General features: G+C 44.3%; 2 protein-coding genes across 3 annotated transcripts in view; one reads left to right on the forward strand and one right to left on the reverse strand.

The window, feature by feature from the left end:
- The window catches only part of Iqgap2 (IQ motif containing GTPase activating protein 2), a 287,742-nt gene that overhangs the window by 199,421 nt on the left and 74,939 nt on the right, over nucleotides 1-13,382 (forward strand). The window lies entirely within an intron of this gene.
- F2rl2 (coagulation factor II thrombin receptor like 2) lies at nucleotides 5,251-6,296 on the reverse strand. Its single transcript, XM_013349679.1, has one exon. The coding sequence runs from the start codon at nucleotides 6,292-6,294 to the stop codon at nucleotides 5,251-5,253; it is 1,044 nt and encodes a 347-aa protein (XP_013205133.1). The 5' UTR covers nucleotides 6,295-6,296.

Genomic DNA, 13,382 nt, shown 5'->3' on the forward strand with positions numbered 1-13,382 from the left:
GTGTACACCTTCATAGCCCAGGATCTGCTCCCTCTGAAGCAGGAAAAGCACTCTGCTTAGAGTACGTGTGGACCGAGCATCTCCTGTTTGCAGCCATGACAGTGGTAGTTAAACATACCTTGTTTAATTCTCATAATAGCCCTGAATCATTTCACCATCATCACGAGTTCTGAGATAATGAACCAGGAGTTAAATAACTGTGTCCATGGCAGACAGCAAAATAACAGCATTGAGAGAGAAAGTTGCTTGCTTTGGAGACAGGCAGGCACCATTTAGATCCTGGCTCACTGACCTTAGACAGACCGCCATATCCCCATATGCTCATTTTCACATGCATAAAATTAGGATCATACCTGCCCTGAAGTATTACGAAATGAGTTAAACAAGAATACAAGATACATACATGTGTTGTTATATGGCAGTATATTAATGATATTGTAAATGCATGCATTTGTTTTTATTTTTAAGATTTCTCTTGTTTTTAATTATATGCATCTGCATGTTGATATGAGTTCATGTGTACAGAGAATGCACTCGGAGACCAGAGGTATTGGATTCCCCTGGAAGCAGAGTTGCAGGTAGTTGTGAGCTGCCTGATGAGGGTGCTAGAACCCCAACTCTGGCCTTCTGAAAGAGCAGCCCAGGCTTGTAACTGCTGAGCCATCTCTCCAGCCCTGAGTGTATGGTTTTTGTGTGTATGTGTGTAGCTATAGCATTTACTATAGAGTCCAACACAAAACAAACAGCAGCCTGTTTGAGGATTATTGAAGACTCCTGTGGTTGCTTCCCTGCCCTCTTTGAAAGGTGATTGTTCTGGGACCATAACTGCACCTGACTGGGAAACACATACAATGGGTATCAAGACAGGTGGGGAAAGATGCTCCTTACAGGAGGAAAGGCCAAACATGACCTTAACAGATTACTTTTCCATGGCACTGCTGGGGATCAAACCTACAAGACATGTGCCCTTCTTCCACTAAGCTGTGTCCCCAGCCACAATCCATAATTTTTCTCTCATCCTCATCTTTTTTTACCAAAAGAGGGAGGGAGGGAGGGAGGGAGGGAGGGAGGGAAGGAAGGAAAAGAAATCTGATTCTGTTCTTTCAGCCGAGTCTTTGTGTATTGGTTTTCGTTTGCTTTTTTCTTAATCTCTACCAGGTTCCTAGAAAATTACAGTGTACATACTTGAGGTCATTTCTTTGTATTGCCTTCCCACAGTCTAGCCTTGGGAAATAATAGGAATAAAAAGATATTGCTGCATTACAGTATGAAATAAAGATTGCCCAAAGCATACAGCCATTAAGGGGTATAGTGAGCGGCAGCATCATGGAACGGATACTAAGGCTCATCAGAGAGAGTGAGGACAGGGGAGTGGCTATGGAAGTTTCTGGATATTCTGTGTAAGCACCAAGTTCTCTTTGTGTTGAGATTGAGTACGAACATGGTAGCGTATACTTAGCAAAGCACATTTTCTATGTCTGTCCCCTGGAGAAAGTGAATCACAAGCAATTTAAAATTGAAAGCTTTATTTGATACTTAAATTTTACCCTCATTAAAATGTGGATTTGTTAGCTAGGTGGTGGTGGCACACGTCTTTAATTCCAGCACTTGGGAGGCAGAGGCAGGTGGATCTCTGTGAGTTCGAGGCCGGCCTGGTCTACAAAGATCCAGTTCCAGGATAGACTCCAAAGCTACAGAGAAACCCTGTCTTGAAAAAAACAAAAAATTTGGATTTGTTCTTGATGGTTACATACACACACACACACACACACACAAATTAAGTGTGCCTTTTTGAATAAAAAAAAATAAGAAGCAAAGAAAGGACATGACTACCCCTAGGTGTGGTGGAGAAAGAAGTTTATTACACAGAGGTGGGAGAGAACAGTCAGAAGCAGGGACATCTGGAAAAGTCCAGGGTGAACATGGCCAGACTGAGCTGTGCCATGTGAGGAAAGGGGCAAGGGAGAGGGAGGAACCAGGTGCAGCAGCCAAGAGATCCCAAAACAGTATACTAAAAGACCAGATAACCAAAATGGTTAGATCATATAAGGAAGGGCAGCTGGAGAAATTTAGGGTAGGGGGTGGGGTGTGCCAGCCAGGAGGGCTCCCATATCAGGTAGAGACTGAAGGATTCAGGGAGAACCTGAAGGCCAAGTCTACTTTGATATATTAAGTAGGCTTTGTCCTGGCTATGAAACCTAATACTTTGTTGTTTTGGTTTTGGTTTTCATGTTTGGTTGGTTGGTTTGGTTTGGATTTGTTTTCCTGTGTTTTTGAGACGGGGCCTTACTATGTAAGTAGAACTCGCTCTGTAGACCAGGCTGGCCTCAGCTCACAGAGATCCACATGCATCTGACTCCCAAGTGCTGGGATTACAGATGTGTGCCACCATGCCGGATTTGTGTGTGCCTTCAACTAGTAAACACTATCCTGTTCCACCAGGACAAACTACTGCAGCTAATGAGACTCAGCTCTCAAAATGAATTCCTTTCTCTGAAGTTTTTAGACTCTTAAAGCTTGCTTTAGATTGATTTTAAATTGCTTAAGATTTATCTGACTTTTACTTCGTTACACTTATTTATGTGTTTTATTTGTGTGTGAGTGACAGACTTCCTGTAGAGTCAGGGGGTAACCTGCAGGCGTCGGTTCTCTTCTTGCACAGGGTGGGTTAAAGAGATCACTCATGTCACATTTCATAGCAAGTGTCACCCACTGAGCTGTCTTGTAGCCTTGTAAAGTCTTTTAATGTAATGCTTTTGTACAGGTATCTATTGTTTGTTGAGCATATCCCCCTCATGCCTACTATCAGCTCTGACCCTCCCCTTCCCCTTTGCCCTCCTTAGACAGTCCGCCCCTGTCATTTTATACATGCACATATACACGACTTTGCTTCTTTGTATAAAATCTCGGCCCCACAAAGGGTGAAAGAGAGAGAAAAAATATTTTTTTTCTGTATATTCTGAGACGGCCTAATTTGCTTAATATGATGATCTCCGGATGTTCTCATTTTCCTGCAAATGGCATGGCTTCCTCCTCTAAGGCTAAAAATGCTTGCTAGGAAGGGCCGCTTTCTCCAGAGCTTGCCTTAACCACTCCTCTGTTGCTGGGCTCCTGCCAGGTTCTGTATTTAGCCGACGTGAATGATGCTGTAGGAAACATGGGCAGGCAAGGGTCCCTGTGAGGTGTGGACCTGGAGGCCTTCGGGTCAATGCATGTCCAATATGATGAAACAAGAAGCTATAGATACTCTCGACAATGTTCCCTTAAAATGTATTTTTATTGTTTAGTGGATTATAACAAGTCTTACCGCTTCAGCCCAGCAATACTGCAGGCTCGGAGGTTCCCTCAAGCCCATTTTTAGTCACTAGTGACGCTCCCCCATTAGCCACTGACATCACTTCTCCCATTCATTCCCTCTGGTAAGGGAAATGACTTATCTACAGGAATAATCTGGAGATTTATAATATAATACCATTTCCCATTAAAACAAAGGGGGGTGAAAGTAGTTGGAAACATTATTTAAATTGCTAAATGGCAAGGTGCTGTGGTAGCACAGGCCTTTAATCCCAGCACTCAGGAGCCAGAGGCAGTCGGATCTCTATGAGTTCGAGGCCAGCCTGGTCTACAAGAGCTAGTTTCAGGACAGGAACCAAAACTACACAGAGAAAGCCTGTCTCAAAAAACTAAACAGAACAAAAAACAGATAAATTGCTAAATGACTTTATGAGGGTATTTCTGTTTAGCTTCCTTATTTTTGTAAACAAGTCTAATCAGAAATGATGTCATCTCATGTCATATGGGATATGCTGGCTTGTCAGATTGCACTGAGTAGACCTCTGTGCGGCTTAGATGCATTGGGGTTTTATTCTGTCATTCAGCCACATGCTATACAAAGGATGAAGCTGACCCCACAGGGCATGACCTTGGAATGACCACGAGAACCTCAAAGTGGGGAGGACGACAGACACCACCTTCTCCATCATCCCTCCTGGGTGGCTTCCGGGACCCCTGCAGACACTGAGCTGCACAGATTCCGAATCCCTGTAGCAATGGTACTGTACTTGGCTACAGCCTCTTCGCATCCTCTCGTTCATTTCACATACTTCTGGATGACTGTACCAGCGCTTAATCCAGGGGAGATGCTGTATAAAGAACGGTGCAGGATAAATGCTGCCCAAAGACGCTGCATTGTGTCGGGAATAAGAAAAGTCCGTTCATGTTCAGCTCATAGAACTCTTTTCATACAAGTGTTTTTGGTCTGTGGTGGTTTAAATCTGCAGGTGTGACGCTTGTAGGCACAGCGATCTTATGACATAGAAAACTTAATAGTCATATGCAAGTGAGTTTAGCAGGCTTGTTTGTATAGAAGGACCATAATTATAAGAAAGTGCTTTAGAAACACAAATGAAGAAAATGACACTTCTAGTTTGAGAGTAAAAGAAGAACAGTCCTTTAAAGACGTGGAAAGCAGAACAGATTAGAGCAGGGATGCTAGAATGGGCTTTCACGGGGGCAGCGGGAAAGGGAAGGAAAGACAGGTGGTAAAGCCAGCAGGCCTGGTGCATGGCTTCACAGGTCACATTAGGGAACTGGCCAGGAAAGCCACCCTCGGGTTTGTCACTTTAGGAACTGTGCGGGGTCAAGGGAAGTGTTTGCCTGATGTATTCAGGAAGGTACTAAAGTGAAGGCTCGGCCCGCGGTGAGGACACCCGTTTAAGACAGAGGTGGGATAAAGACAAGGTCCCACCAAGGGACAGGGTAACTGCTCAAAGAACCACAAGTCATGCTAAATCCCCAGGATGGCAGTGCTAGTCACTGGAGGAAAGGGGGAGTTTAAAGCTTGGAGAATAAGGGAGGCAAATAGAAATCTGTCAATTGTCATAAGGAGAATAATGATAGTTTTGCATAAGATTAAGGCATTCTTAAAATACTGGCGAAGTATTTTTAATCCTAATAATTTTACGGCATTTGATGTCTGAAGCACTATTTCATAGGGGCTTTGAAATGGAACTCTTGCCAGGCCTGGTTGTGTGTGTGCCCTTAATTTTAGCACTCAAGAAGCAGAGGCAGGCAATCGCAGGTTTTTTGAGGTCAGCCTGGTCTAGAGAGTTCTGGGTTAGCCAGGGCTACACAGTGAGACCCTGTCTTAAAAAAAATTTTAAAACAAAGATAAAAAATTGAGCTGTTGGTGGCATGCACAAGTCAGCCCAAGCGTGTATATTTTCTCTAAGATGATCTTGCCCTCGTTGGCTAAGAAGTAAGCTGGTCTACAATTTTTGACATGACAAAATAAAGGAATGGATCTAGGCAGCTGTTCAGGCTACCCAGGCACAGAGCTATCAGATACATAAAGTACAAGCTATCAGTGTGGTTGTAATAGTAGTTGGCGTGGTGGACTATGAGTATAATGTTGGTAGGAGCAAAGCAAATTGTAAAAATCACAAGGATGAGGAGAATTGCCTTGATGTACCTCAGCCATCTGCGGTCCTGGGCGTTAAGTTTGCGGATGAGAGTTGTATAGCAGTAGACAATGACCACAAAGGGAACGAGGAATCCAAAAAACGCTAAGGAGATGAAGTAATAGAACTGGAAGGGAGACGGGGACTCGCATGTGTTGTGGACATCATGACAGGTGGTGATCTCTGGCTGGACGAGATGGTACTCCTGCTGCAGGATGGCAAAGGGCAGCATGTATAAGAAAACCATCACCCACACCAAGCCACACATGAGCAAAGCGAAGTTGCGTTTGGGCAGCTTCCGGTACATGAAAGGATGGACGGTGGCCAGGTAGCGGTTGACGCCCATGCAGGTGAGGATCAGAATGGAGCAGTACATGTTGCCATAGAAGATGACTGTGGTGATCCGGCACATGGCCTCTCCAAACACCCAGTTGTTCCCGTTGAGATGGTAGGCAACCTTAAATGGCAGCGTGACACAGAAGAGGAGGTCTGCGATGGCCAGGTTGGTGTGGAAGATGACCAGACAGATAGATTTGGTCCTTGTGGAGAGTTTCCAAAGGGTCACAATGTTCGCTGGCACACCAACCACAAACACCAGGATATAGATGGCCGGTATCAGTTTGGTACTTAAGGAGCTTCTCAAGTACCCCATGGTAGCATTGTTCACACGGAGAGTTGAAATACTCCCCTCGGGGCATCTCAGTTTTACAGTTGCAGTGGCTCCAGTCCAGCCCTCTATGTCAGAAAGCGGGAAGTCTTCAAAGGTATGGGGCTCTCCATTAAAGGTCTTAATAGTTAAGGTTGGCTTGGCTGAGTTCTCTGGGATGTTTTTCATACCTGTAATTGAAAGAAAATATTACATATGATTTGTCAAGTCCTAACGGTGGTTTGGATAAAAATGAAATGTTTGATGCTTCATGATTTCTGTGGTTATAGAACTTGGGGTCATTTTTTTAGAAATCTCTATAGATGATGTAACCCACATGCATGTATATAATATGTATAATATACCATACTGTGCTTTCCTGTGAGAACTAGATATCAGTCAGGACTTTAGAATAGCGCTCCAGCCGGCCGGTGGTGGCGCACGCCTTTAATCCCAGCACTCGGGAGGCAGAGGCAGGTGGATCTCTGTGAGTTCGAGACCAGCTTGGTCTACAGAGCTAGTTCCAGGACAGGCTCCAAAGCCACAGAGAAACCCTGTCTCGAAAAACCAAAAAAAAAAAAAAGAAAGAAAGAAAAGAATAGCGCTCCAGTGGTTCTCAGTCTGGGTCATGACCCCTTTGGTAAGGATCTGTCTCCAAAAATATTTCCTTTGCAATTTATAGCAGTAGCAAAACTACAGTTTTGAAGTAGCAATGAAATAATTTTATGGCTGGAGTCACCACAACACAAACTGTATTAAAGGGCCGCAGCACTAGGAAGGTTGAGGAACACTGTCGTAGATGAAACAAAACAGCACAATGGAATATTATAGAAAAAATATTTTGTTGCCTACAAGCTATCAGGCGATAGTTAGCCAACTCGAGTATTCAAGCTAACTATCACTGAAAAGATAAAACTTGAGCAAAGACGAGCCAGCTGCAGATGTGGAACTTAGTATGTGAGGTATGTGCTCACGGTGATGGCCATGGGATCGCGGTGATGGCCATGGGATCACGGTGATGGCCATGGGATCACGGTGATGGCCATGGGATCACGGTGATGGCTGGCCATGGGATCACGGTGATGGCCATGGGATCACGGTGATGGCCATGGGATCACGGTGATGGCTGGCCATGGGATCACGGTGATGGCCATGGGATCACGGTGATGGCCATGGGATCACGGTGATGGCTGGCCATGGGATCACGGTGATGGCTGGCCATGGGATCTCGGAATGGCCAGTCCCTTTGATTCTGACAATGTCAGTTGCATACATTGCAGTGCTATGAAGTTTTAAACTCCACTGCCGTCAACAAGCAATACTTAGGCCAGAGAAGAAGTGCACGGGCATGTTCTGTCTTGTGTTAATTTGATACATCTAAGAGATGAAGTTGAAGAAGTCTCACAGTTCCCGAGGGGACCCTAAACTGTCCTCTGAAGCCGTGATCTGTTTGTACATTCTGGGGGTGCACACACAGTCTTTTCCCTTTTTGCTGGCAATCAAACACAGGGCTTTTCAATGCTAGGCAGCTGCTCTACCACTGACCCCCACCTCCACCCTCTGTGCACAACATCTGCAGAGGGATGACTCCTGTGGTGGATGGGATAGCATTCTGCTCACCCCCTCCCACCTGCTGTCCTGTGGGACCTAGGATATGCTACCTCACATGAAAGAGGGGTATGTAGTTAGGTGTCAGGAGATGGGGACAGAACCCTAGCTTGCCCATGTGGTCTAAATGCAATGTTACAAGTTCTTATACATGTGAGACAACAGGATCAGAGCCGGGCTTGAGGTGATGCTATTGGCTTTGAGGTTGGAAAAGAATCCAGGAGCCAAGTAGCACGGGCAGTGTCTCGTGGAAGTGTCGAAGGCAAGATCAGATTCTCTCCTGGAGCATCAGGAGTGAACACAACCCTAGCAACACCTTGATTTTTAAGAATTTTGACCTCCAGAGGCATCAGATGGTCAACCTGTGTTGTCTAAAGCATCACTACGAGAACATTTATTATAGCCTGGACAGGAAACTAATGTAACCATGATTTTGGCCCATGTTTAAAGTGGGTTTGGTGGCAGAAGGTTATGATGGCAAGAGATTCGGGGCAGGGAGACCTGATGTGCAGACTGCTGACCAGATTGCTCAGAATCTAAGGGTGGTGAGTCATTGAAGTAGAAGCAAGGCTGTAAACAGGTAAAGACGGGAACTCGTAGGTACGCTGGACTCTGAGGGCCATCTCATCTGATTGGCTGTAGAGGGGCACTTGCAAGCAACATAACTGGAGGTTTCCATTCTGAATGATTTAGAGGAAGAGGGCGCTGCTTATAACTGCAATCGGGCAAGAGTGAGGGGATAAAGTGGGAAAGAAATTCAGACCTCGGGTTTATAGGAGGTTTGTGTGTTTGGCTTGTTGAGACAGGGTCTCACTATAACCCAGGCTGGCCTTGGCTCCCTTTGTACTGGGATTCCAACTGTGCGCCACCACACCTGGCTAAATCTCAGGCTGTTGTATGACCGACCTGGGACAGCTGCTGGAATGTTAGTCTGTAAAATGTTGGGCAAGCAGTTCCAACTCTGGATGTGGCATTCCCAAAGGCCAAGAGCAAATGTGGGGTGTGCCTGCCTTAGTCTTCACGGGGTCTGTGGTTAAATTAGGAGAGTGGAGAGATATGGGAAGGAGGAATGCAAAGATGGGCTTCGGGAGAAATACCAGGTTTTAAGAGAAGACAGAAAAATCAAAAGATGAAATTACTGTGATGACCTAAGGAGTTAAAAATGGATTTTTAAAATGGAAGAAACATACCAACTATGTGCAGTAGAGACTTGGCACGACTCAGCTTGTTCATGTTAATAATCAGTTCCTCGAAAACCAATTTAAACCTCATACATTCCAACCTGAGAAGCTATTCCCCTACCACTGAGGTCCTGACCCAAAGCCCCTGAATCCTCCATTTTAAACATTGAGGATGGTGTTCAGTGGTCTGTCCTCGTTCGAAGCCAGACCTGATTTCATCTCTGGCCTTTGCTCCCAGGTGTAAACTCCTTCATAGCTTGGAGTCTGCCCAGGCTGAATTCAGTGTGTCAGGTATCTACATACTGTTTCCATGAGATCTCAGGTGTGCCCCCCATCTATGCCTTCTGTGAGTCTGAACCTAAAAAATAGTGTTCCTTGCTAGATTTTATTCTTATTTAAAAAATGACTAGGGTTCTTTGGGTTTTCTTTGGTGTGATGTTTCTGAAATGCTCTCAGCTTGGGAGAAGGCTTCAGATCTAATCCAGAGAGAATGGCCCTCTGGTTCTTGGTGACATATTTTCCCATCGCATCTCCCCATAGCAGTGGGTAAATGAATCCACCCCCAAGTCTCCTTTCAAGTCCTCCCAAGCTCTACTGGCATCAGGAAGGAACCCTCTCATGTAACGCATTTCCTTACAAATGTGGCTCAGCTTTTTGGCTTATTCTCTTAAAGGAACCATAAACCTCTCCAAATCCTGTTTGCTCAGCCCCTGCCATAGGTCCCCTTAAGCACGCTGCAGGGACCTCAACTTTGCAGAGGGTTGTCTTTTGGTTTCATCCCACATCCCCCTCATAACACTGCTGATTGCCCTGTGACCTGACAGTGAGAGAGTCCTGGATGCAATCCTGGCTCAAAGTAGTTCATTTCAGAGCAAGCAGAAATGATGGGTAAAATAGACATGTTCAAGGCAAAATAATTATTTGGGGGAGATCTTATTTCTAAAATTATCCATAGATAAATTATGCATAATCATAGCATATACATATATACATTTGTACACACACATACACACACGGATGTCTGTGTGTGAGAAAGAGAGAGGGAGAGAGAACTCCCTGATACTAAAACCTTAAGGGAATAAAAGGTATTTAACTTTAGAAACATTGTTAACCTTCCTGACTGTTGAAACCAAATGACACTTTGTGGCAGTATTTTTCCCCACCTGTGCCTCAACAGAAATTATAAAATTTATAAACTTAAAAAGATTTGTAATCCCTTGAAAAAATACAATCTTTTCTAAATCAGGAAGTTTCATAAATGCAAACACTTCTCACAAAGAAAGTTGCTTTTTGACTTAATTGCAGATAAAGTCTTAACTCTGCCACAAATGTGTTACTACTAATAGAGAACATTGGTCTTTAACAAGGTTTGACTTGGCAACAAACTTTAGCTACCTCCTTTATTCCTCCTCGCAATAACCCAGATCGACCTCTGCCTTTGGGTTCACAAAGAAGAACAAGAAGAGTGGGTTCATTTGACTCCCACAGCACAAACGGTCCCAGTTCCCACCCCATCCTATTCCAGAAGAGGACTTACCACTCTGGCAAAAAGTGGCCGGCAGGAGCAGCAGCCTGGCAGCAATCAAGATAAGGACCTTAACTTTCATGTCCTGAAACCCGATTATGGAACGTTACCGAGTGTGCAAAGTCACAGAGCAGATTTCCCTCTGATCCATGTATTAGCAGCAAGTGGGAGTCTGAGAAACGTCCAGCCTGCACTGTGTGGGCAAGAACTTGCCCTGCCTCGGCAGGGGAAGGATGTGGTGGCTTGACGTTTCCTAAGGAGTGACTCAGGCTGAAATTCACTGAGTTGCCAAGTCCCTTTGACGCCTCTTCAGCCCCTGCCATTATTTCTCTAGAACCAGTGCTGTATTTCTCCCCAGGGCATTGAAATAATGGCAGAGACGGCAGGCGGAGGCTTTTTGCAAAACAAAGCTGAGAACAGACTCAGCTTCAATTAGCTTTGAATTGCTTCCACAGTGCGGTTTTCCCCCATTTCAAAAACACAGCTCCAGAGTTATACTTTCTGTTTAATACATGCATAATTAGAAATTCTACTTATATATCAGTGCCTCGCTCAGCCGTTGTCGGAGAGGCTTCTTCTTATAGCAGAGGGGAGCTCACGCAGAGACCCACAGCTGGGCAGTGTGCAGAGAGTGAGAGATTTGGGAGTACTTAGTCTTAAGTAGGATGTCTTCATCAAACCCCTTCCCTCAAAGCTTGGGAATCAGTACAGAATAAGAGGCTGAAAGATTGTAAGAATCAAAAGGGGTGGATGACTCTAAGGAAACTCTTCAAGATAAAACAGGGCTGATGTACGTATGAACTCAAGGCTTGCACAGGTTCAAGCCAAACAGGGTTCCAGAACTGAGAGGGGGAAATGGACCTGGGCTCCCACCACTGACCAAGAAGCTACCTGCAATTGATTCCTACTGACAAAGGAAACGTTGGTTCCCTCTGATGGATTCTCACTACGTAGTGTACTAACCACCTGTCAGGGGAGGTCTCATGCCCAGGAGTGCTTGGCTAACAGAAAGGGAAGTCAATGGTGGCTTTATAGACATTTATCTTGTATTTCTTTGAGCATTTTTTTTGTCTTATTGGTCTTTCGCTTGTATTTTTTGGTTTCCATTTTTTGTGTGTTTTTGTGGGTTTTGGTGTGTATGTGTTTTTATTTTTTGTTTGTTTGAATATAGGGTGAAAGGGCATGGAGTTGGGGAGGTGGAACGAGTCTGGGAGGAGTTGAGGGGAAGGGAAAGTGTGATCAGAATATAATATGAAATTTTTTTGCAAAAATCAAAATAAAATTGTGCTTTCTTTTTTTCTGTTTCAAACTTTAGTTCCTAAACTGATCACATAATTATAAACTAAATTAATTGTAAAAAGCAAACACCCCCTTCCTCCCACCCCACCTTGAGACAGGGTTTCATGTAGCCTAGGCTGGCCTTGAACTCAAGATGAAGCTGAAAATTGACCTGTACCCGAGGACTCCTCGTCCTTCTGCCTCTGGGCTACTCAGATCCCAGGCATGCATCACCACACTTGGCTTCTGTGGTGCTGGAGACTGAACCCAGGCTTCATACATGCTAGGCAAGGACTCTACCAACAGACTTCCATCTTCAGTCCTGGCACCTATTTAAGATGGAGAATTCTCTGTCCAGCCGAGCTTCACAGTGAGTATTCATGATCCTGGCACTTGACAGGCTACGACAGGAGGACGTCAGTGAGTCAAGCATCAGCTTTGGTTACGTTATGAGTTTGAACCCAGCCTCAGGAGCATAGTGAGACCGTTTCAGAGGGAAAGAGAAGAAGATTCTCTGCCTACCTTGGTGCTTGTACGGAATTTAGTTTTGTTGTCTCTGTGAGGAAGGTGTATTTGCCATAGATCAGTGTGTTCTAAATCGTCTCATAACTCTGCAGAGTCAGATTACAGGACGGACTCATCCCAAACGTCTCTATCTGAACTGAACTAAAATCGTAACAATAGTGAAGTACAAACAACTCTATTTGACTGAACGAAAGGCAAAATAAAATTGAAAGTACAAGGACTTGCTTTATTCCATGGATCTTGGTGAACAGGCCTATATAATAGTCATTTTAAATTTTATGTATATGACATATATATACATAATATAGAATATATATTAATGTACAGTTAAATTTCATATATACACATTTATGTTTTTATATATATCACATTTATATTTAGCCATTATAATGTTCACTAGTGTTAAGTATATTTAACAAACCATAAAGAAGAAACCTTGACTCTAATATGTTTGCCTTAATGAACAATATATAATTAAATTCCAAATCAGAAAACTCAACCTCTAAAATGCAGCAAGAGTCAGAAAATTCACACTTCACATGAGACTTAAAGGCAGAGGAAGGGGTAACGAGGAAGTAATAGACAGATCTATATTAACTTTCATCCTCTTGATTAAATTTAGCCAAACCAAGTCATTTCCAAAGGTCTAATTAACACGTCAACTACATAATCTACAGTATCATAAACTAAGGTAGAATTTTCTAATACTGTAGCAACAGTAAACCCAGAAAATTGGGGGGAGGGGATAGCTTGTTTTAAACTTTCTTGGCATCACCCGAGTTCAGCAAGTTATTGTTGATTTGCTGGAGACCTGATTGTTGGCCATTCCATCCACTCTTCACTCACGTGTATAGCCACATGGGTGAAGGCCTGGCCATCCCAGAGCTGTTCCCCTATCTCCCTGTGAGTGACTGAAAGGGAGAGCTCACACCCTACAGCTCACACCCGTACAGTTCACACTGCTACAGCTCACACCCCTACAGCTCACACCCCTACAGTTCACACCCTACAGCTCACACCCCTACAGTTCACACCCCTACTACTCACACCCCTACAGCTCACACTCCTACAGTTCACACCCCTACTACTCACACCCCTACAGCTCACACCCTACAGCTCACACCCGTACAGCTCACACCTGTACAGCTCACACCCCTACT

The sequence above is a fragment of the Microtus ochrogaster genome, chromosome 19 (assembly GCF_000317375.1).
Source record: "Microtus ochrogaster isolate Prairie Vole_2 chromosome 19, MicOch1.0, whole genome shotgun sequence".
In the NCBI taxonomy this organism is placed as follows: domain Eukaryota; kingdom Metazoa; phylum Chordata; class Mammalia; order Rodentia; family Cricetidae; genus Microtus; species Microtus ochrogaster.